The sequence below is a fragment of the Lepus europaeus genome, chromosome X, assembly GCF_033115175.1.
Source record: "Lepus europaeus isolate LE1 chromosome X, mLepTim1.pri, whole genome shotgun sequence".
In the NCBI taxonomy this organism is placed as follows: Eukaryota; Metazoa; Chordata; class Mammalia; order Lagomorpha; family Leporidae; genus Lepus; species Lepus europaeus.
In genome coordinates, this window is record NC_084850.1 from 51945567 (window position 1) to 51971794 (window position 26228).

Genomic DNA, 26228 nt, shown 5'->3' on the forward strand with positions numbered 1-26228 from the left:
TTGATCAGTTCCAACTGGGTAAACCTGATTCATGCTGACTTGCCCAGTATTAGAGCATGAGTATTATTTTTCCAGTGTGAAATACAGTTTTAGAGGTACATTCTCAAATCTGCTGAAAGTCTCTTATGGAAGATACTATTTTAGAATATTTCCACACTAACTTCCTCTTGGGAACTATTTCCAGATACAGCAATTTCATTATAATTCCCAACTTAATTTCTCCAGTGATTATATCTTTAAAGGCTTTTGACTTATTAACTATCAGTACAGTTATTCCTAATTTTGTCACTATGAAAAATGTGCTACTTGGGAAGGACAATGATATTGAATGGCTAATAGACTATAATGGGGAGATGGGACAATAGCTACACACTAGAAAGACTAATCCAAAGCACTGGTTTGACATTTCTAAGAACTAAATAAAAAATTAATTCGGTAAAAAAGCACCAAGCCTTAGGGATTTTTCCTAGCCAATTATGGGGTGTAAATTATTTTAAGTATTTTAATTATGAAGAAATATTTTTAACATCAATGATTTGCATTGGTACACTTGTTTAAAGAAGACCAAGAGTCTATTTAGAGATGCTTCATAATGTAAATATATAAATTAAAGAAGTTCTAAGTACTTGATATTTAGCTAAAGTTAACATGGAAACAATTCATGACATTTTCCTTGATAGTTCAAGTGCTTTTCTATTCTTTGATCCTCAAAGTAAGCCTTAGCTTGACTTGACTGTAATGGATATCTTCTTTAGGAAACAGTCTTTCATCCAGCAAATCCAGCTAAACATAATTAGACAACTGGTGGTTACACCTCTATATTGGTAAAGGGCGTAAAGCAGTATGAATAGAGGTTTATTTGAAATGTATTTGGAAATTTTTTGGATTCATTGAACTTTTTTTTGTCAAACTCTCAGCCATTATTGCAAATAAAATTGGAATTTCTGGAGTTATGTATTGTTAAAATTGTGATGGAATCAAATGTCTTTCAGCTTTGTAATTATTTTGATGAGCTACTTATACAACTTTGAGACGCTAACTATACCCCAAATAAATGCATCTTAACATTTTGCCTTTAGCCAATAAGAAGAAGGAGAAAGAGCGCCCAGAGATCTCTCTTCCTTCAGACTTTGAGCATACGATTCATGTGGGGTTTGATGCAGTCACCGGGGAATTCACTGTAAGTAAGCTCCTTATTTTGTTTTGTAAGCCATGAAAAAGTTCCTTTATGAAAACAAATTTCAAACCACAACTGTCATGTCCCAAAATATCAGATTTGATGTTTTTGATGATTACTAGCAAGGCTGACTTGGCTACACAATCATAGACAGAAATAGAGAGTGGCAACAACATTGACAAACTTATTTTGTCCATCTTAACACAAATGCCTGATCACTATATTCTTCAAATTCATTGAAAAAATTAATTTGCCATGGCATAGACAATGTAATAATGACATGGAGACCCTGCCTGAGCCTGTTCTTTTTTGTAAAGTGAATCAAAGAATCATCTCCTAAACTTTGCTAGGGAAGACAATCTATCTGAATAATTCAGGTTTTTCATGGAAACAGGAATACCCAGATCAGCTAACCACACTAACAATAACTCTCTGTAAAATTGACCTGTTTTTCCATTTAGTTTCAAAAACAACTTATTTTTAGAATGATTGATAGGTATATTTCGTAGACATTTAGGACAATAAACCATGTGTTTCAGAAATATTGATAGGTATATCATATGTTCTTCAGGGATTATGTGATTGTGTGTGTGTGTATGTGTATGTAGGTGTATATATATGTATGTATGTATATGTGTGTATATATATTCCCCTTTGGATAAACCATTGCCATATGTCAAGTCTTTCTTTTGGATATTGGTAGTGGCCAACTAGGATAGGATGTTAGATCTATGGCATTTTGTACCATTTTATATCTGGCATCTGTTTTTTAGATTTTTGAAGGAAAGGATGTGGCTAGAAATATGTCCCCAGGAAGGTTGTCTGCCTTTATCCATAGTAGTAAGGAACTCAATCAAAATGTACATCCTGAAATAATGAGTGATTTTGAATGCATTTAGAAAAACAATCATTGACAGAACCATCATCATCAATTCTTGGGTTGTTAAATCAGATATTGAATAGTTAATTTTCTATTTCACAGTGTGATGGTTACTGAGGAGACTTTGTCATATGATTAAGTGAAAAGAGAGAAAGAGCAAAGTAATTTGATTTAGAGAAGAAAACGATGTCACTAAATTGACAGCCAAAGTATTTTTTTTCAACTCTGGATGTAAGCAATATGAGAATGAAATTGAAACTGAGTAAAAGGATTGGCCATGTGAAATGGTGTGAACTGATTTTTTCCATATTCTCAGTAGTAAGTGGAAATGAACACTAAGAAATATTGAGACTGATAAATTTGAGATTGGGAGTTAGGTAAGATTTAACCAATTTCATCATTGGAATCAAAGACATTATTTCAATGGCTTGGAGTTGGAGCCCAGACTTTATTTTATTGTCAGAATATTCTTGTAGGTACTACACATAGAAACTAAAACCTCATTATGAACATTACTACCATCATTATCACCAGATAAACATAATTTTTAATAGCTGAATACATGTTATTTAAAAATAATGAACAAAGAGATTATAACTATTTCTGACATTAGTAGCAGGAAAAGCCCTCAAACTTTATCAAAGTTGAATGTATTAACACTTCCCTTTTTAATTTTAAGAACAGTATCTTTCCAGTTTTGACCTGTTTTCTCTGTGCTCTTCTTCTGTTTAGACTTCTTTTAAGTTTTGTTGTCATTCCATATTTTCATTTTTTGTCTTCTTCCTTTTTGTTTTCTGAAGTGAAAGCTTTCTCTCACTATCTCATGTGGCATTTTGGTTCTTTTTTAATGTTTTACTCTGACCATTTTTCCAACTTACTTGATATCTGATGGTACAATTTCTTTATCTTTAGCTCCTTTTTTGTTCTTTCTGTGTTCTCGATGGACATGAAGGAAAGTGAATCACCACCATCTAATTGATGGCAGCACCAACTAATTTCACCTTGCTGACAATTATAATCTAAAGAACCAATCACAGAAGGGTGAGGTGGTACATGTGATGAGCAGTCTTTCCAATCATGAAAGAGTTTGATACAACTGAAACAAGACCAAACAACTCCCCAAATGCTGATTTGAAATGAAGCAGCTGTTTTGAAGCTGTTAGAAAGCCATTGAATATGGAGTAGGTAGATTGACACAAGCTAACTTTGGAAATTGGAATCATTTTATTATTATGTTGATGACTTTTTGTGATTTGTCCACACATTACCTTTAAAGACATCAAATTCCCATTTTAAAAAATCATTTTAACGTATGATACTATTATGTTTATTAACTTTTGAAATTCCAAATGATCATAAACTTTAAAAAATCATTTTATCGGTAGAATTTAGAATTGGATCCTAATTGCTGCAAAATTACTAGTTTGTTGTGTGTTGGGTGGGGGGATCATGTCACTAAATTTTGTTATTGTGGTGGTTGAGGTTGAGTTTTGAGCGATTTTGTTGAACTGTCTAATTCAGTTGTCTTAAAAGATCTTATTACTTTGCATACTTGGACACTTATTTGGTGTGTTGTGTGGTGATTACCCTATGGCTAATGGGCCCATATAACCTTGCATACCTGATCATACACTTGGACCCTAAAGCTAAATTTAGGTTGGGAGGTGAGATTTGGGTATTAAATTATTACAAGTCCTTACCCTTTATATTGACATTTTTGTCCCAAATACTTCAGAACTCCCCTTTCCAGACCTCTAGACCTGTGACGGTCGCTTCAAGTCAATCAGAGGGAAAAATGGTATGAGTGATATAAATTATCATTTCTTATGATAAGATAAATGCTTGGCCTGTTATATCATGCTGCCATTCTCCTGGGCTACACTGGACAATCCCTAGCTTGATGTACATCTAGTTGTTATTGTATACATGGTCAGGCATTGGTCTGTGCTCCTGCTTCTGATGCTCAGATTCCTAGGTTTCCATTAGCTGTCTAACATTTGGGATTAGTGGCTTAATTTGGAGTAAAAAGATGGCTTTCAGATTATATGCCTTTGTGGCATATGTTCAAATTTAAGCGTCAGATTTCATTGATGAGCTGGTTTGTCTCTACTTAGAAAAAAGAAATTATGTCAGCAGTGTAGTCACTTGGGTAAGTATAGCCGTTTGGAGGATCTTTTGTAATTGACAGCATTATTTCCTGCTGTCTAGTGATCACACAAATATTTATTACAAAAGTTTAGAAGTGCCATGAGAATGTCTAATAATAGCAAGTAGTCCAATGATTGTGATAGTAAACATGCCAGTGAAGTCTGCTTTAGTGGTTATGTGCAATGCATACCTGAATTTGTAACACTTAATAACTCCTTTGGCCATTACAGTATTAACCAAATGCTATTAATTGCACTTAGAATCAGAACTGGGATCATGCATGGGCTCCTGAGTTCAAATTTTTGGCTTAAGGCTTTAGCATCAAACTGCGTGATGAATGCATGTAAAAGTGTCGTTCCACTGTGCTTGGAGTAACTCCAAATGCCAGGAACCAAGGAAGTATATCCCAAATCAAACCAGCTGGGTAAAAGCATGTTTCTGTAGTGTTTGAGGTATCTGTATTTAGACAAAGTTGTTACCTAATATTTGATCGTATTTTGTGGGAAGTGGGACTTGGGAACTGCAGCATTGAAATGGAAATTATTCATGTATCGTTTGAAATGAAACGGTTTCCCTTTCCCTGAACTAAATGTCTGAGAAACCTAAGCACAGTCTGGCTGTGTGGGAATGTCCTTACCTAGTTTCCTCTACTCCAGCCATGACTTTAGCTACAAAGAACAGAAGAATCACGTCAGTGAGAACAAAAATTTACCATTGCCATATAGCCATCTTTTGAATTTTAGCCACATAGGCACTTCCAATGTGAAAATGAAATTGGTTAACCAGAATTGGGAACTGAAATTTGTAAGTTCATCACATGGCCATTGGCTACCTGTGATCACCCAGATATAAAAACAACTTACAAATTATTGTTGAAGCTTTTCATGATGCCATCCTTCTTTCCTCCAAATTCACATTCCTGCCTTTTAGTAATAATAATCCTTGTTATTGTATATATATATATATATGGAGGAAGCATCTTGCCAAAGGTGGAATTATACATCCAAACTTTGGAACATTGTTGTTTTCTCTGTTCTCCTAAATCTGTTGTCCTGTAGCCTGTCCTGTCCCTGATTTAGTTAATGCCTCCCTATTTTCATAACCGCCCCACTTTAGAAGGGATCCCCCCTCCCCCCATTCAGACCCATTGGTTTCATTTCCTCCCACCTTCTAAGTTGTCCCACATTCTGTTTTAACTTTCTTTTCTTTCTTTATTTACGTCCATTACAGCCAGATCTCTATGGCTCACAGATGTGCCCAGGGAAGCTCCCAGAGGTGCGTCACAGGCCCAAAAGAAGCTTGCATCAAAGTGCTTCTTTGAGATGTCATAGCACTGCAGCAGCAGGTTCATGTGTGTGCAGTAGAGTTGTTGCTTGGCTTATCTCACTTTTTTGTTGTCATTCCCAAACTCTGGAGGCCCACGTCACACATTGTTTTGCCGAGACTTCATAGGACAAAGCCACATAAATTGTGTTTGGACACACTTCAGGAATAGTGTGTCTGTTTCTTTCTCCAAGTTGCTCTTGGAGGTTGGATAATTATGAAACTGGGAGGTCTTTAGGCTGAACATGTAGGAAAGAATGTTGAATACTCAATGCAAAGCTAACCTCTCTGTGTAATTTTACACAATTCTCCTTGGTTAGATTTCCAAATACACCCTCCTCTGTGCTCTAAATGCTTCAGATTATTGCAAATTCTCACATGGCTTTGGTGTGGTTTTTATAGTCCCCAGGTTTTATATGGCCAATGAATAAAGTGGGGAGGAAGGAATGGAGGGAGGAGAGGAGAAGGAGCGCATGCCCTGGAGAAAGCTGCAAGGAAAATACCCTTGCAGCATTAATGTTACTACTTAGCATCTCAGTGGTTATTGCTCCTCCACAACTTTATTCATATCTCCTCCCAATCCTCTTTTATTTACATTAAAGCTCTAGACCCCAAAATTACCAAGGGTGAGGCTTTCATTTTTCTTCTAAAAGTCATTCTAATTGCAACATGCCCAGAAGCAGCTTATTTTATTCCAATCATATAAAACTCATTGATCTGCATGATACTATGCTGTGCACAAATTTATAGAAGTCTTGCTATGTCTGCCCTGAGTCACCAGAAAAAAATAAGCTAAGCTGTAAACATCATTTCATGGATGAGCAGAGTCAATATGGAGGTGATTTTCATGTGCTTTTTTTTTTCTATCACAGTCATACTCCCACCCACCCTTTTTAAGTTGAATCCTAGTTTTACCTATGTGTTTTAATTAGAGAAGAGAATGATTGCATTATTACGTTACTAACTTTAAATCTAGAATGTAACTTCAGTTTCCCAAGTGTAATCCTACAGGTAGCATGGGCTTCTTGGTGAAGAACTTTACTGGAAGGTGAAAATGTCGCTGCTGAATGTTCTGACCTGCCATTCTTTCCCTTTGGTTGTCCACAGGGAATTCCTGAGCAATGGGCACGATTACTCCAAACTTCCAACATAACAAAACTGGAACAGAAGAAGAACCCACAAGCTGTTCTAGATGTTCTCAAGTTCTATGATTCCAAAGAAACAGTCAATAACCAGAAATACATGAGCTTTACATCAGGAGGTAAGAAGAAGCCTATTATATCAAAAGGTGAAGCAGTACAGTAATTTCAATCTTGGAGGTTCATGAATAGAACAAAACATCTGTAGAACATTTAAAATGAGTTCTAGTTCCTTTTCCAAATGACTTCAGCATGAATAAACCAGAAGATTGAGGTTGGTGTTGAGAGATTTGTATATTTGGAAGTTTTTAAAATCCAAATAAGGAAACTATTCAGTGAAGGAGTAGCTATTAACTTGCATCAACAATCACAATTTTTATTTTGTGTATTTACTGACATAAAGGCACTCAGTCACTTAGGATCAGACCCTGACCCTGTAATACACTCATTAATAAGAGGTATATGGATCAAACCATGGTCTCTTGAAATTAATTTTAACCTTTAGATCCATTGAGTTATACTATGATGACACAGTGGTTTTTAGATTATTTTGATCAGATCCCAAAATCAGATGAAAGAAAAGAGATAATATCTTGTTATTTACAGAGATTGAAATAGTCATGCCACCACCAAATCTTGACTTCATTTGCTAGGGTGTATACCTAGCTATTGTGAAGAGTCTTGATGTTTAAATTTGCACTACAAGCACCTGAAAAACATATATCATGTTGTACTTTTACATTTTAAGAAATATGATCTGGGGCCGGCGCCTCAGCTCACTAGGCTAAGCCTCTGCCTGCGGCACTGGCACACCGGGCACACCGGGTTCTCGTCCCAGTCGGGGCGCCGGATTCTGTCCTGGTTGCCCCTCTCCCAGGCCAGCTCTCTGCTGTGGCCCGGGAGTGCAGTGGAGGATGGCCCAAGTCCTTGGGCCCTGTACCCACATGGGAGACCAGGAGAAGCACCTGGCTCCTGCCTTCGGATCAGCATGATGAGCTGGCCGCAGTGGCCATTGGAGGGTGAACCAACGGCAAAGGAAGACCTTTCTCTCTCTCTCACTGTCCACTCTGCCTGTCAAAAAAAAAAAAAAAAAGAAACATGATCTGGGTTATCTATCTAGAATAATTTATTTAGCATCTAAAGAAAGAAGGAAATACTGTCAATATTACCCTAGCTATAGAGCACCCACCTCTTGGCATTGGATTTAGTATAGGTCAAGCTTGAAGTTTCCTTTAGAACAGTGCCAGTATATAACATGGAAGGGGAAAAATTTGGCCATATGAAATGTCAAAGATCAAATTTGAAGGCAAATAGACATTCATGTTTTAAGTGGGATTTTTTTATAATGAGGCTCCCTAACTGCCATCCTCCAGTGTTGCAAACCTAAAAAATTTCCATATGCAATCAAATGTCTAAGAGCACCAGATGCTGTTCTTATATTTATTTATATAATAAACATTTATTATATATAATAATATAACATTAATATAGCGTAATAATATATTATTAAATATTAATACAAGGAAATCAAGAGCCATGCTTCAAGTTAGAAACACAGGCCACCAAAACTGAAAATGTATTTAAGAAATCATTTTAGTATAACCATTTATGTCCTTCAGAGTCTCAAGTGCAAGTAGCCACTGCTGTTTAACATTTTGATTTTTGTGTACTGAATTCTTTCAATAACTTAAAAAGATGAAAGACTGACAACTATGTTAGAACTGAACAATATCTGAATTTTTGCATTGTACTTTGCAGAGTGAAACTCACCATGTTCTTTCTTTAAAAAAAAACTTTAAAAAATATAAATTTCAAAAGTACAACTTTTGGAATATAGCAGTTTCCCCCCCATAACCACCCTCCCACTTGCTAACCATCCCATATCCTACTCCCTCTCCTATCCCATTCTTCATTAAGATTCATTTTAAATTATCTTTATATACAGAAGATCAACTTAGTATATACTAAGTAAAGATTTCAACACACAAAGTATAAAGTACTGTTTGAATACTAGTTTTACCATTAATTCGCATAGTACAACACATTTAGGACAGAGATCCTACATGGGGAGTAAGTGCACAGTGACTCTGAACATTCTATTGTTGAGACTGACTAATAGGATAGGGAGGTTGGAAAGAAGGAAGGAATGAACAGGAAGGAGGGAATGGGAGGGTAAATCCTGGTTGTAGGTATACAGAATCATATCAATCAGGAATAGGTGATTTTGACACTCCTCCATATAGATGACATTCACTGGGAACCTTCACTGAGATCTGTAAGATGACCTGGTGAGAGTATGTTGAGGATATAATGGTGTGAGTTATTTTAAGAAAAACTCTGACATTTATCACAATATACTAAATTGGAGGATTTCCTTTTGGTCAAAGGCATGCAGCGTTTTTCATTTGTTTTCTTGCGTCTTGTTTAGTATGGTCTCTAAATGATTATTTTTATGAAAGAAGGGTAATCTCTTTATTCTCATTTTCCAGATAAAAGTGCCCATGGATACATAGCAGCCCATCCTTCGGTAAGTGAAAAATTGAAAACTGTTTCTCATGATCAATGTTTCCTAAGCTCTAAGAGAACATAATTATACAGCTCCAGTTTTTAGATACAGAAGCCTATAAAAATAGTCTTTAAAGATATAATCTAGGTGTTAAAAATGTGCCTATTTAAGGGTATAGTTCAATGAGTTCTAATAAATTTATACACTTGTGCTGCTATTATAAAATCCTTCATACCTAATTGCAATTAATTCAAACCACCCCTTACCCTAGCCACACACGATCACTAATCTGCCTTTATCAATTTGCCTTTCTGGAAATTTCATGGAAATAAAGCAATATAGCATATGACATTTTGGGACTGGCACTTTTTTCACTTAGAATCATTTTTTTAGGATTCATCCAAGTCATTGTGTTTGTCAATAGTTTGTTCCTTTTTATTGCTGAATAGTATTCCATAGTATGACTGTGTCACTGTTTATGCATCCACTGAAGATTCTCTAGGCTATGTCCCATTTGAGACAATTGCAAGTAAAGCTACTATGAATATTCATATAGAAGACTTTATGTAGACAAATGTTTCTATTTCTCTTACATACAGAATTGTGAAAATGATATTAATGACAATTTTTCCTAATTAAATAGTTTACACATACAAGGTGCAGTATGGCTAATAATTTTATAGTCATGTAATCATTCCTGCAACTCAATTACCATTGTCTCCTGTCTTACAGATGAAGTATCTGAGGTTTAGAGAGATAAAATAACTTGTTTAAGGTCAAAACACTACACCTTTTAGTGTTACCTGTTCCAATAAACTGAGGTACAGGGAAAAAGGTGATTTGATATGAAGTCATGTAGAGAAGTGACTGGAAAATATGTAATCTATACTTAGAAGTGCTGGAGTACCTGAAAGAATAACCATACACATTAGACAGAAAAATCATTTCAGAAAAGGCTTCCCTTTCTGTGGTTTTCATTTTGATATTTTGATAGAACTTGTTCCTGATTTGTTTTCCTCCATAGAGGTAAAATAACAAGCATTGGTGAAAGTCTCCAAACTGTTTATTCAGATAGTCATGGATGATCAAGGTGATTTTTCCTTTTTATTGAGGACAAATACTGGCTTGCTTGACATCATTCTGGGTGGTCAGTGTGATAATAGTAGATCATTAGTATCAAAGAGTAATGTTCTGAATTACTATAGCAGTTCCTAAAATATTAAAAGTATAATTACCTTGTGGTCCAGCTATCCCATTTCTGGGTTTATACCCAGAAGTGAAAGCAGGATCTTAAAGAGATATTTGTACACCTGTGTTTTTGGCAATGTTATTCACAATAGCCAAAAGGTGGAAGCCACTCATGTGTCCACGAACAGATATATATAGAGAAACACAATGCTGTATGCAAGCAGTAGAATCTTATTCATCTATAAAAAGGAAGAAAATTCTAACACATGCCATAATGTGGATGAATCGTGAGGATGTTGTGCTCAGTGAAATATGCCAATCATAAGAAGACAAATATTGCATGATTCTACCTGTATGTGATACCTCGAGGAGTCAAATTTATTCTAGAGCTGGAATGTAGAGTGGGTGCCAGGCACTACGAGTTGGGGAAGTTGGTTAGTGGATACAGAATTTCCATCTGAGAAGGTAAAAAAAGAGTCCTAGAGATGGATAGTAGTGATGGTTGCACAACAATGTGGATGTTAACACTACTGAAATGTATACCTAAAAATGGCCAAGATGGTAATTTTTATATTATGGATGTTTTGCATAATTGCATAATTTTATTTTGCAATTTTCTATTTTAAAATTAAAAAAAAAAAAGGATGAAGGCTCAGCATGTAGGTGTTTAAATCTTATTCCTCCACTGACTACCATGTGATTTTGGAAAAGTATTTGAGCTTCTCTGAGCCTTTCTTTCCTCAACTTTAAATAGAAATAATGACCATGCTCACTTCCTAGGACTTAGGTGAATATTAAATATGATCAGACATATAATGTTGTCATATAGTACCTAGCATATAATATGTATTGGTTAAATGTAAGCAACTATCATAATTATTTATAGCTGGCCAAAAGAGGAAAACTTCTGCACACATGAGGCTTGTATGAGGTCATGGTACTTGTGCTTGCTCTGATTTCCCAAAACAGAACAGAATGTGGTTCTCCCATCTGACTGGTCATTTCCCCTTTTCCTTCTTCCTTGGCATGATGGCTTCCTGGGCCACAATGAAAACAGCACAAAAAGGGAGATAATAGGAAAGTGGGAAAGTTAAAAATGTCAACCTTCCATGATCAATATGTAATTTACCTCTTTTGAAATAATTCATATCATACTGCTGCAATCCCAGCAAAGAAATAGTTCTGATTTTTTCAGATCGGCCGATTATTTTAAATACCAGCCTGGTAAGTTGGTTTGTGTATTGGTTTTTGTTTTCTCTTAAGATACAAACTCTTTCTTTTCAGAATGTTTATATTGGTTTTACTTATGGAATTAGAAGTAAATCTACATAATTTAAAATATTCCATTTTAAATCAGAAAAAAAATGATGTCACTGTTTGGAAATATAACAACTAGAAATGTGCTTATTTAACATACATTTGTCAAGTGCCTCCTTAGAAACTCTAGAAATTTTGGAGCTTAAATTGTTAGAGGAAAGTAAGTGTGAATATAAGCAAGCACAATATGATATGAATAATATTACATACCATAGCATATGTCCATTTTCTACATGAATTTGGAGAAAATAGATTGCCTTTAGCTGGAGAGGGAGGTTGAGAAGAGGGGGAGGAAGCAAGCACTGTCTACTAGGGCTTAAGCCCAGTGTCCACTACCAAATATGTATTTGGTATATATTTATTGAAAGAGATGTTAGAAAGTGCTTCATCTAAAAGGTTACATTTGATTTAGATCTTGAAGGTCAGATGATATTTGGATTTGTGAAGATATGGAAGGGCATTCTAAGCAAAATGAAAAGCATAAGAAAGGACACATTGGTGAGCACAAGGGGATAAGAGGTATGGATTTGAATGAAGACTGAGGTACAAAGAAAGGGAATATTAGAAGTTAATCCTTGAAAGTTAAGTTAGGGATAAATCATAGAGGCACTTAAATGGTATTCTAAGGAATTTGGCTTTTCTTGTGTGCAATGAGAAGTCCTTGAAGTATTTCAAAGCAGGAGAGTTCGATGATTAAAGCTTGAGCTCTGGGAAGAGCGATCTGATAGCAAACACACAGAAAGAATTAAGGACAGAAGGTGAGATTAGAGAAAGGAAGAACTGGTTTGGGGAATATTTCAGTCATGCAGGTAATGCTGGCCTTAAGTGAGATAGTGGCAGTAGGACTGGAGATTAGGCTCAAATTCTGAAGATGTTTAGATAGTAATTGAATGTTAGAAGAAAGGTTGAGATCAAAGATAATTGCAGGCTTAAAATATGTGTTTGGGTAAAATGAGGATGTTATCTTTCAGGAGCAGCAGATATTTGTGGGAATATACTGAGTTTTATATTGGACATTTTAAGTTTTAAGGGTCTGGTAGGAATTCCAGGTGGAGATAATTAGTTAAACTCCTTTTCTGAGGCTAGGTAGCTATCAATTGAATGAACTGAATTTCACTCTTAAGTTCAGTTTAAATCACTTCACTGGGATTTGGTTACTTAAGAGTGGAGAACTTCAACTTGTGTTTTCTTTATGGTTTTAGGGGGAGAGTACACTTTACACTGTGCATGCTTTTTTGTGGTACAATCACTCCCTAAAGACCTGGCTATTCTACAGGGACTAATTTAATAGGACTGACTCCCATGTCATAGGCATTTTGTGACATTTTGATTATATACATTTTGGCATCCTTTAGTAGCCTGGGTGAGAATTAAAATAGAAGCCATGTTGTATTCTGTAAATGTTTCAAACTGCTGGTTATGTGATTACTATTGGATTCAGCAACACTTCCTATCATCATAAGACATCTATTTTTGGCTCACTTGTGGTAGCTTCTTTGATATTAGTGTGTTAGATTCCAAATACTCTTAAAAGACTTATTCTTCAATCTGAGGTTAATTTTTCAATTTTGTATTTAATTTTGCATTTACAGTTTACTCTTTGAGATGGAATTATGTATTTACAATCTTGAGCTGGTATTCCAAGTGGAAGACAACAGCAGTGATATGAATATTCCATGATTTGCACTAAAGAGACTGTGTGTGCAATTGAGATTGCTCCTTTTTGATTTGCAGTGCTGGTTTATTTTTTCCTTTTTTCTTTAGAGTGCCTCAGAATTGACTGAGGAATCTGTTAAAATGTAGATTCCAGGGATCTACTCCTGGAGTATGTCTAGAATGGAACCCTGAAATCTGCCTTTTTTGTAAACACCAAAAGTGACCCCCCTCAACCACATTTTTTGCTATCTAAAGTCTTCAAAGTGCTTACTTATAATTCCTTTGACCTGTAAAACTTTACTTCAAAAAGGAGAGTTGCCTAAGGTAGGTCCTCTAGCTGATACATTCTTTAGATCAGGGTTCATAGCTCGGAATCCAAGGATGGCTTCAGAAGATGTATGAACCATTGAAATTATATGTGAAAGCACGAGTCTACATGTATTTCTCTGGGGGAAGTAATCCAAACCCTTCAGAATTTTAAGAATTTAAGACCCAACTACCTCATCCACCTCAATAGGTGGCATGATAAGGGTATCAAAAATCTCTAATTTTGATTAAAATATTCTTTTTTTTAAAGATTTATTTATTTATTTATTTGAAAGGCAGAATTCCAGAGAGGCAGACAGAGAGAGAGAGAGAAAGAGAAATAGAAAGAGAAAGGGAAAGAGAAAGAGAAAGAGAGAGAGAGAGAGAGAGAGAGAGAGAGAGAGTTTTCCATCCGCTGGTTCACTCCCCAGATAGCTACAATGGCTGGATCTGGGCCGATCTGAAGTCAGGAGCCAGGAGCCAGGAGCTTCCTCCAGGTCTCCCGCACAGGTGAAGGCACAAAAGCACTTGGGCCATCTTCTGTTGCTTTCTAAGAGAGCTGGATTGGAAGTGGAGCAGTTGGGACTAAAACTGGTGCCCATATGGGATGGTGGCACTGCAGGCAGCAGCTTTACAAATAAAAAGTGAAAAGACTGTAGTCCAGCAGAAAAATAGGCATGGGCTATATACAATAATCAAAGGAAAAGATGTTCAATTTTACTCACATAAAATAAATTTTAAAATAGTCACAAAATCCTTAAAACTGTAGTAGTATATAATTCCTTTCAGTTTGTTGGACAAATATGTAAAACAAAGTTTGACAAGACACTGTATTTGCAGCAAAACTGATACAGTCAGGCATTTCTTTAAGTTAACTACTTTAGCTGTTTACAGTGTCTTCCAGGAATGAGTGTTTCCTAAAGTGAGAAGCTACATTATTTTTGCTTATTCTCAACATTGTTTAGCATGAGAACAGTTAAGTCCATATGTTCTAATTACTGTTTAACCTAGGAAAAACAGAGTATGCTCAGTGTCAGTGCTTAGATAGGGATAGCAAAATATGTCTGTTCCCAGTTTTTTTTTTCAATACAAGAGTCAGGAAATTATGCTAATTTCAGTCCTTAGTATCAAGGACTAGTTGTGATACAAGGACTATGTGTATTTCTGGAAAGTTAATGCTATCTGCCCCAAGCAAATCCAAAGTATATTGTCCACTGAAGGCCACACTTTCATTCAAGTCCTGGCTCTATTCCCTACTCTAGTTTCCTGCTAATGGGTACCACATGAGGTAGCTCCACTCACAATTCCAGTTTCCTGATAATGGGCACACACTCTGAGTGGCTCAAATGGTTGTGTCATTCACTGCCACCCCTAGGGAAGACCTGGATTGAGTTTCCAACTCCAGCCCAGCCCAGTCCAAGTTGTTACATGCATCAGATAAAAATTATTTAAAAAAATAAAATCCTCAATGAATTTTTAGTCACACACTGAGATCCTTTGATATAATAGTCTATTAATAGGCTCCCTATAACTTCTTACGAACTTTGTCCTCATGGAGTGAAAATTCCTGATAAGAATACCTTGGGCCAGTATACCTAATAGGATACAAAAGCAAATAAATAAATCACAAGAAGCAAAACAAAAAGGTGAAAACCAACTGTAGTAGTATTGTCCAACAGAAATATAATATAAGTCACATATATAATTTTTAGTTTTTTAGTAGCATCATTAAAGTGTAAAATGAAATAAATTAAAACAACTTTTAATAACATACTTAACCCTACATATTCAAAATATCATTTTAATATATAATCAACATAAAAAGCACTAATGAGATATTTTATAATTTTTTCATATTAAGCATATAGTATCTCAGGGTGGGTGTTTGGTATAGTGGTTAAACTGCCACTTGGAACACTGCATCTCATATCAGAATGGCTGGGTTGGAGTCTTGGCTCTGCTCTCCATTCCAGCTTCCTGCTAATTCAGACCCCAGGATGCAGCAAGCGATGGGTCTCAAGTCCTTGGCTCCTGACACCCACATGGGAGATCTGGATTAAGTTCTAGGCTCCTGGCTTCAACCTGGCCATCCCTGGCTGTTACAGGCATTTAGGAAATGAACCAGAAGATAAGATCTCTCTCTCTCTCTCTCTCTCTCTCTCTCTCTGTGTGTGTGTGTGTGTGTCTTTGTGTGTGTGTTTCTCCCAGCCTTTCAAATACATTACATAAATAATCTTTCTGAAAAGGATGCAACACCTGGGGTGTACTTTACATTTACAATACATCTCAATTCAGACTAGCCACATTTTAAGCATTCAGTCATCTCATCTGACTACTTCGCTGCCATCTTGGACAGTGCAGACCTATACTGCAGTGAGTAGTTGTTGAAGCTGAATATACATCAGAATCACCCAGGAAGATTGTTACTTATTGCACAGATTGCTGATCCTTTCTTCCAGAGTTTCTGAGTCTTAGATCTGAATGGAGCCTGGGAATTTGCATTTCTAAAAAATTCCTTCATGATGTTGATCTGCGGACTACACTTTGAGAATTGTTGAGAGTCATGGCCATAGTTCTTCCAAATCCAACTTTGGAACTATTTTTATCCCTGTATTAACATGAGTGATTAAGAAGTGACACTAGGTTAGGTGGTCCTTATATTTGTTGTTGGTGGTGATGTTGTCACACTTTATAAAACATTGCAAATCATGATTTACCTATTAGATAATACTGAGCAATTATTTATGTAGCTGAGTATTCCTTAGATCTTTAAGTCTATTACTCTTGAGCTCCTTTCCAGGAGGCTGAGTAGGGGAAAATATTTATAGATTTGTCTATTCTCAGTGAGTATTTACAGAGCTATATTAATACAATATGCAAGTGCATGCTGTGATCATTAGGCAGAAAGTAGCTCTTTTCAAATTGACAAACAATCAATAAATTGGCAGTCTGCCCAGTATAGATCCAAGGCTTTAACAGCAATTAATTTGATTTTTAATACATTCACTGATTAAAAAAAAAACTGAGCTTTAAAATATTCAGTCAGTAGTTCACTGATTTGGAGCACAGCAAAAACTAAAAAGAATGCATTAGATTTCATGGTCCTTTATATCATGTCCTGCATTTATCTCTGAATGCAAGGTCCTGGTTTTATTAATTTGTAAACACATTGCCTCTTATCCCTCCCTACATGCTTAAATATTTCATTTTCTTTGTCTTATTCCTGAAGAAAAACAATGGGGATTTAACAAGTGATCTTTAAACTTTATTTCTGTCCTAAGAGTACAAAAACAGCTTCAGAACCTCCTTTGGCTCCTCCTGTGTCTGAAGAAGAAGATGAAGAGGAGGAAGAAGAAGAAGACGACAATGAGCCTCCACCAGTTATTGCACCAAGACCAGAGCATACAAAATCAGTAAGTTGCAAGTGACTATTTCCAAATGATTCAAAAGGTGTGCTTTGGAAGAGTCATAGAGTTAGAATGTAGTTAATTAACAAGTACTTACTGGGCATCTCGCAGGTTCCCAGAAACAGAGTATAAGATACAATCCAGTGTTTGAGGTTGCTGTTTGAAGATGTCAGTTTAGCACATAAAAATTAGAGAACAATACCAAAAAATACATAAATAACTGCTAAATCTTAAAACTATAACATAAATTAAGATGGGTTAGGAAATCCATGTGAAGCAGGTAGGAAGAAGTTCATAAGTACAGGCATCAAGATCGGAATTCACAGGACGTGTATAGGCATCTCAAAAGACTAGCTCCTAAGGTCTTTCAAGGGCAGTATGCTTGAAGCTGCTTACAGTATAAAAAAAATAGAAAACCACTTGTTTCTATTCATTGATATGACAGTGCCTTGACTCCATACGCTTTCTTTGGCCTGCTGTTTTAATCATATGTCTTCCTGGTCTCTTCTTGTAGATCTATACTCGTTCTGTGGTTGAATCCATTGCTTCACCGGCAGCACCAAACAAAGAGGTCACACCACCTTCCGCTGAGAATGCCAATTCCAGTACTTTGTACAGGAACACAGATCGGCAAAGGAAAAAATCCAAGATGACTGATGAGGAGATCCTAGAGAAGCTAAGTGAGTTTTTACCATCATTACATTCTTCATGGAGGGTTTCGTCTAAATCATTTAGAATGAGTATTGATCCTTTAGAAGTTTGAATATACTTGTCTGAAAACCAGACACCCTGAAATCATGAGATGGAAAGTTTGGGATTTTGCTATATATGCAGGCTTGCCTCTTCCTCCCTCACACTCCTAATTTGATGGAAATTAAACATTTTCACTTGAAAAAGTCAGCTAAGGTGAAAATTGGCAAAATCGATTAAGTAGTAAGTTTTATTTTGGGATTGTGTCTTCAAAAGTGATAAAATAGTCTGATGAAATATATTATACCCATACACTAAAGGTTCTCAGCTGATCAGTTGTCAAAGACAAGTCAATCATAAAGCCAGACACAATCAATCAAGACTTGCAGCCCCAAATAATGTAGTGCTTTCCCTTAATTTTGGAGCATTTCTGTATGAGGAGGGAGGTGGAAGCAGCAAATACCAGCAACCTCCTTCCACAGTGTCTTCTTTATTTTATTTTATTTTTTTTTTATTTTTGACAGGCAGAGTGGACAGTGAGAGAGAGACAGAGAGAAAGGTCTTCCTTTGCCGTTGGTTCACCCTCCAATGGCCGCCACGGTAGGCGCGCTGCGGCCGGCGCATCACGCTGATCCGATGGCAGGAGCCAGGTGCTTCTCCTGGTCTCCCATGGGGTGCAGGGCCCAAGGACTTGGGCCATCCTCCACTGCACTCCCTGGCCACCGGAGAGCTGGCCTGGAAGAGGGGCAACCGGGACAGGATCGGTGCCCCGACCGGGACTAGAACCCGGTATGCCGGCGCCGCAAGGCGGAGGATTAGCCTGTTAAGCCACGGCGCCGGCCCACAGTGTCTTCTAAGCATATAGGCATGCATACCTGTGTCCCTTGTGAATATTTACTCGTTACACTAGTTGGTTTTTAAAAGGTTTATTTATTTTTAAAGGTGCAGTTACAGATAGGGGGACAGAAGAGAGATAGAGAGGAAGAGAGAGAGAGAGAGAGAGAGAGAGAGAGACCTTCCATATATTGGTTCACTCCTCTAGTGACTGCAAACAGCCAGGGCTGAGCCAGGCAGAAGCCAGGAGCCAGGAACCTCATCTGGGTCTTCTACATGGCTGGCAGGGGCCCAAACACATGGATCATCTTCCACTGCTTTTCTCAGACCATTAGTAGAGAGCTGGATCAGAAGTGGAGCATCTTGGACAGGAACCAGCACCTATATGTGATGCCAGCATTGGTGTCAAAAGCAGCAGCTTAACCCGTTGCACAACTCTGGCCCCACCCTAGTTTTAGAAAACATTTGCCTCCTATTTAATTTATGTGTCAAAAAGACAAATCATAGTTTCTCCAAGGAAGAGTCAAAAGTTTGTAATGCATATTCATTAAACTCATACTACAGAAACATCTAACAAATGGCTAGATATCACTGCTCAGTGCCCCTAGTTTGACTCTTACACATGCTTCAAAACTCTCAAAAGTTGCCTCCTCAGGAAAGCCTGTATTGTCACTACCATTCCTCTTCTTTATTGCCTTTATCATATCATGCTATGATATCATGATATCATGCTATGATAGCATATCACACCATGCTCAGTCTGTCTCATTCACTAGACTAACCTTCTCAAGGGAAGGAAATTTGTATTTTTTGCCCTAGATGTTGGCCTCCAAGTAAGTTCCTGCTATATAAAGGCACTCAGGAAATGCCTGTCGAGTGAATAAATGAGAAACTGAGCAAACAAATCCATCCTTATTGAACTCCTACTAGTCTATTCTATGCAAGAAACTTTGGAGAATACAGTAGAAAGATAATTCTCTGACATCAAGAAACTTGCAGTTTTGTTTGGAAAGTGAAACTTAATAGTGTGATGCACTTAGAGAATAGAAAAGAGCCTCTGTCATTCCATGCAAATTTTTCATCCGAAAGACCTCAGGAAAGGAAAGGAGCAATTCCAGTTGTAGACCACAAGGAGGCACTGCAGAGGTGGGGGTAGGCCATTTTGCTCTCCAAGGGACACTTGGCAATATCTGGAGAGTTTTTATTGTCATCATTCAAAGAGTGCTACTGGCATCTAGTGGATAAAGGCTGGAGGTGCTTCTAAACATTCTACAATGCACAGGGCAGCTCCCCTCACTTATTATTAAGCCCAAAATGTCAGCAGTGCTAAGGTTAATACATGTTGATGAAGTCAAAGGTTGGAGTTGCAACTGTCAGTGAGCACTCAGAACTAGAATCGCTGGACTTTAACAAACGTGATTAAATATTTCTCTAATGCCAACCATTTGCTGCAATAATAATGGTAATAATTTTTTATTTATTGAGTAGCTTCTGGGCTGACTACTTCACATACATTACCAGGGTTAATTTTCACAGTGATCTCTTATGTGGTATACATTGATGTTTTCATTTTACAGATCACTGGAAGCAAGCTTTCGAAAGCTTGCTTTTTATCAGGGCACCAAACTCATGAGTGAGAGAGCCAGAATTTGAACTTAGATCTTTTTGCTTTCAAGGCTGACACTTTTTCCATTACCTGGTTTACTTCTTCATACCCTCAATTTCCTGTGTAAAAGGAAAGGAACAAATAAAAGAATTGCCTGATAATTTTAGTTCAACTATTCTGACAACCACCTCAGTCTCTTCCTTTTGTGCCCATAAACATGACCTATGTGTTTATTAATGACTGTTATTTGCTATCTGTAAGTTAGCTGACAGGAAAACAGACATTATTTTCTGAGGCCACAATCTTGTTTTGCTTGCAGACCGTCGTGGTGCTGGAGCAGCGGCCTTTATATTTGTTGTTTAGGAGCACCATGATGAAGAGGGGAAAACTAACTTGGATTATATTTTTAATCAAGAATTAACTGATCATTTTCTCTATTTGACTTTATGCTTTGACCTAAAGAGAATCATTTCCCCATCTAGACAGTGAACTACCAGTGCTGCCAATCTTACCTGGGAGTTGTGAACCTCGCCAGGTAGAACCTGCAGAGGAATGACAAAGGGCTTCTCATAAAGCAGATCCAGGCTAAACTCTACCCCATGTACAGTTGTGAAGTGGAGCTTTCCTGCTCCTGCTCCTGCTCCACTACCATCCCCTCTCTCCTCTCTCTCTGCCACTCGTAGGCTGAGTAACCTTAGACAAGTCTTTCAACCCATCTGAGTCTTGCTTTCTTATCTGTCAAATGGGGATAAGAATCATAACTAGTTTTGGATTTTGTCTATAGCATAGATTTTAGGGAGTTCAACCTATGGATATGATGACAGATATTGGATCACCCAAATTCAAATCACTGACCCATGGCTACTGTGTCATTTTGGGTCACTTATTTCTGAGTCTCCATTTTCTCATCTAAAAAGTGGGGATAATAATAAAAGCAGTCTCATACCATTATGATTCTTAAAAGAAAGTAATGTATGCAAAAACTTAGCAACAGTACCTCACACACAGTAGGTGCTCAGTAAATGGCAGTTATTTTATTACATGAGTACAAAGCCTTGATATGATAATATGGTGGGACAAGCTTTGAAGTGAGTCATAACTAAACGAGTCGTGGACACAGACTAGCTATGTATCCTTGGCAAGTTACTTAACCTCTCTGAACTTAGTTTCTTCATCTGAAAAGTGGAGATAATAGGGGCTAGTGAAGACTAAATGAGTTAAAGTATAAAAGACATTATAAAACAGTGGTATAAAATTGTTATTATGCTATTTTTACCAACTGAAAGTGACAAAGATTTTCAGTATAAAAAATAAGAGAATAAGGTCTTAACAGTGGAACACAATGTTTGAAACCAGGAATAATTCCAGATATATGGTCTCTGTACTGAAGTCATTGAGGACCTTGAAATCAAGGACTCTATCAAAGTGTGAGGAAATAGGAGAGGAGCCTGTGCTGAGAGGCAAAAGAAAGGAAGAAGGGAGGCATGGTGGTAGAGGGAAGGCCAGCAACTCATATGGGAGTGGACCCCACAAGCATGAAGAAGAGGAAATGTAGCCCCTCCTAAATCATCCTTACCTCCAGCTTCAGGGATCCGATTACTAGGAGGGGGGCAACCGAAACCACAGAGCCGCCAGGCTATTCATCTTCCAAGCAGATACCGATTGAGGGGCCCTGACCAAGGGATCATTAATGGCTGAAATGAACAGATCATCTTTCAGTTTTACACAGACAGATAGCCTGGGTCTGGCTTGTTCATTGTGGTCTGTCTGGGTCTATTGGAAAGTAAAGAAACCCCTGCATTTCCCTGAACATTTTCAAAAGGCGCTGTCAGCAAAATTGTGCAATGCAGGAAATTTGTCTTTGGTTTCCCTCCTCTGGGCCCCACGATCACCTACTCTTGTCCCTCTCCACCACCCAACATTCCCTACTCAGCGCTCTTTCTCCTGATTGACTCTCAGATAGAACTAACACTAATTTAGAGAAGGAGTCCCCCCACCTCAGGAATCAGAACCTTCATTATGCTAAGGGAAATAATTTTTTTGTGGTGGCATTTGAGCTTCGTTTTATAAATTGGCGAGACTATTGATTGACTTTTCTGCCACTGAAACCACCATAGGAATCCTGTTTTCAACTACTAGTATTTAGTGATTTCTTAAAACCGTGTACTTAAAAATGAATGGTTTGTTTCTCGTTTAGGGAATTGTTCTGGTAGGAAGTCATTCTGGGTTGCTTTCATATTATCTTTTCTCCTTTTCACTTTGACTCACTAATTTTTTCCTCACGTTTTCCTGTATTGCATCAAAATAATTTTTTCTCCTCCACATAATTTAAGAAAGCAAATTATAAAGGTTCTGATGAAGGAGATGCCTTTAAAAGCTTGTGTTGTGGCTGAGGATTGTAAGCAAGGCCTTGTGTACACTTGCTTTGCATCAGTAGATGGCAGCACATGCTCTTCTGTGAAGGATAGTGGGTGCGGGGACGCCATTTTATTTGAATAGCAGTTCAATTCAGAAGCATAATCTCGTCAAAATGGTTGTCTTTTGGTAATCCTTGTGAAAAGATTTATTTCCAGTGTTTTTTTCTTTTAACCCTGCACACCATGGAAATAAACTTGAATAATTTACTGCCATAAAGCCTCATTAACTGAACCCAGCCAATTGGAATTGGCCATAATTCAGAAAGTGGCTTGGGCTGAAGCTTATTTGCTTTTTCTCAGTCTGTGGAAAAGTGTTTGCTCAGCAACTAAGGGTAAAACTCTCTTGGAAGATTGTAAACTGCTGAATAAAATGATGGTTTCAAGTGATTTTAAAATCATCATTTCATTTAAAAAAAACAGACCTTTACCCATTAATAACTAATATGAATAAGATTGGCTCTCAGCTTTGGGGAAATCTGTTACATGATTTGAAAAATAAAATAACAACTCAGCAATTGCTAAACTGATGGCATTCTATAGATATAGCTCAAGTAAAATACATTCTGCAACCCCTGTCTTAAACTCTGGGACATTTAGAAAAAAAAAAAAGTGCCTAATTTTATTTGTATCTAATTCAACAATTATTGAGTACCTGATATATTCCATATGCAGCATTCTGTGAGGAGGCACTGAGGGTACGGAGATGAATAAGCTATGACTCTTGTCCTTAACACACAATCAAAAAGGGAGTGTCAAAAAGATAGATATTTGATACATTAAGTACAGAGAAAGAGAACAAGAGCTAAACCAAAAGAGAGAAAAAGAGAGAATTCAGCAGTAGCACAGAGAAGGGACTTTGTTAACTGTATTCAAAGAAGTCAGGAAAGTCTTTCTAGAAGAGACATCATCTAAGCTGAGTTTTGAAACACAAACAGAAATGATGTGCCATGAAGAAAATATGAGATGGACCTGCCAGGCAGAGAATGGCATGTAAAGAAGACCTAAAGACATATATCTGGGAACTCCAGTATATTTAAGGTTACTTTAATAAAGAGTCAGTGATGAAGGGTGACACTGAATTTGTAGGAGAGGAAGTTGAATGTTCAGTTTGAGCTGAACATGTACTGCAATTAATTTGCTATGGTCAGAACATAAGGTTCTAGTGCTAAAGTGGTGAGACATGAGATGGAAAAAGAAGCAGAAGCCAGATCATCAGGAACCTTGCACTCCATACTGAGGAGTTTGGGTTTTACCCTGTAGGTATTAGGGAATCTTGAACCAGAGAATCACATGATCAACCCTACACTTTGAGCGTCCTGATAGTGATGTGGAGACTGGACTAGAGTGAGCAGAGTCTAGGGAGTCAAGTTAGGAGGCAGGTGGAACAGCCAAGGCAAAAGATGATGAAGGCTCAGCTAAACAAGCAATAATGAAGGAAGACAGATCCTAATGATGTCTAATACATAAACACAGGCCCAGGGCTCAGTGGACAACTGCATGTGGGCAATGATGGTAAGGAACACATCAAAGATGACTCCCAGATTTCTTAATCAAGCTATGAGAAGATAAATTGGTGGTACCATTGACCAAGGTTAGCAATACAAAGGAAAAATATTGTAACAACTCATATATTAGCTAAGTATTGGTTAATATAGCTCAAACATGAACTTGTATCACATAAAAACCCACAAAAAACAAAATGTAAAATGCCAATAATCTGATGGAATAATCCAGGAGAAAAATATTTAGCTGATTTTTTTCACAGTATACTATGTATTATCAAGGTTGGAATTATATTGTCCACTAGTGCAGAAAGTAGTTCATTGTCTAAATTAGCATGATATACTGTCTATTCCAGCCAGTTGGATACCTTAATACATATTTTCTCATTCTCATTTAGTCAAAAACATTAATTCAGTGACAACCACTGTCTAGGAACAGAAGTTATAAGAATAAAAAGACAAAGCTCTTGCCCTTACAAAGTTTGTAATTCTCATTAGCAGCATCAGAGCAGACTTCACAAAGGAAGGCAATTTGAGATCAAATTGTTATGTTTAAAATATCCTCATGTTTAAATGAAACATAATAATTCATGTGTTAAATAGGACAGGAAAAGAATTATATGCAACGACCTAAGTGATTGAAAAGTAAAATACTGACAAGTGATAGTATCACTAAGATCCAAAATAGGAAGGAAGGGAGGGAGGGGGAGAGAGAGAGAGACAGAGGCAGAGAGACAGAGAGAAAGGAGAAGAATATGAAATTACACTGGTTAGGTAGGAGCCAAATGGTGCTGTATGGTGAACAGTCTTGTATGTCCTGGTTAGTATGTGGGCTTGATCCTATAGTGAGGAGGAACTTCTGAGAGATTATGAATGGTAGAATAAAATCATTTTGAAGTAGAGTATTGGTGCATTACACTTTGTTTAGGACAGTCTCAGCAGAAAAAATTAAGTGGTCACCATATGCAAAATACATTTTGGAAGAGAAATTGAGAAGGATGCCTAAAGAAATCCAAAGAAGGTAGTCTCTTAAGCAGGTTCTGACTGACAGGATTGTTTGAACAATAGATATTGAAGCCTGAACAATGGCAGTGGCCATGGGCATGCAGAGCAGGGGATGTATAAAAGCAACAATTAGGAGGTAGAATTTCAAGATCTTCTGTTGATTAGTTTCTGCATATAATTCTTTTCTTACCATCTACATTTCTTTGGGCCATGTTTCACTAAGATATAACTCAAAGGTATACTGATATTTGTTTCCAAAGAAGAAAGAAGGGCCAGAGGCATACAAACAAATGATGCTTCAAAGTAGTCCTCTTGAGTGGCTGCACTCTTTTTCCCCTGATGATGCTGGTGTTCAGAATTTTTCTGGACCTGTTTGATCACTGCATTGAAGAATCACTGTCCTTTCTATGGGATTTACTGTGAGCAATAGCAAGTATTCATATTCTGAGTGCTTTGCTGAATGGCAAAACAAATATTTGTTTCAGAACCAAACATGAAAAATTAGTGGTTTCATGTACCTTATAACTTCCTGAGAATTGTCTTGACAAATCTATAGAAACAGAAAGTAGATTGGTGGTTGCCTATGGATGGTTTGGGAAGCTGAAGCAGTATAAAATAACTGCTAATAGGAATAAGGCTTCTTTTTTTGAAATGATGACAGTGTTCTAAAATGAGATCATGATGATGTTTGCACAATAGGTAAATATATTAAAAACCATTACTGGGTGAACTTTATGGTTTGCAAATCATATCTCAGTTAAGCTATTCAAATGTTTGGAGCACTAGTGGGGTCCTTGGTTCAGGGATATGCATTTTTAATAATCGTGAGTTTCATTAGTTTACTGTCAAACATTGTTCTCCTTCAGTCCATTCTCTATTTCCCATTGCCTTTAGCATAGAATGAGATGCATAGTAATAACTCAGTAGATGCTGGTCCAGTGGAATTAAATATATCATAATGCTCAACTTCACAGCTCTTTGGAGAAGATAATGATTTTATTAGTGTGCAAAAGTTCTTAAATTTGTTTTGTTTTTTGGCTTTTTATTTTTAAATAGCTTAGGTGTTTTATCTCCTCATCTATAATATAATTTTATGAGAAGTTTTATAAGTTGAGTTGTGATCATTT

General features: G+C 37.0%; 1 protein-coding gene across 14 annotated transcripts in view; it reads left to right on the forward strand.

Annotated features, from left to right (window-relative positions):
* Positions 1 to 26228, forward strand: part of PAK3 (p21 (RAC1) activated kinase 3) — a 327862-nt gene that overhangs the window by 210368 nt on the left and 91266 nt on the right. For all 14 annotated transcript variants that reach the window (XM_062184453.1, XM_062184446.1, XM_062184447.1 and 11 more), the window contains 5 exons: positions 1080 to 1180; positions 6636 to 6789; positions 9157 to 9194; positions 16922 to 17053; positions 17562 to 17727. In XM_062184453.1, coding sequence (XP_062040437.1) covers positions 1080 to 1180; positions 6636 to 6789; positions 9157 to 9194; positions 16922 to 17053; positions 17562 to 17727 — 591 coding nt within the window. The remainder of the gene's footprint in view (positions 1 to 1079; positions 1181 to 6635; positions 6790 to 9156; positions 9195 to 16921; positions 17054 to 17561; positions 17728 to 26228) is intronic.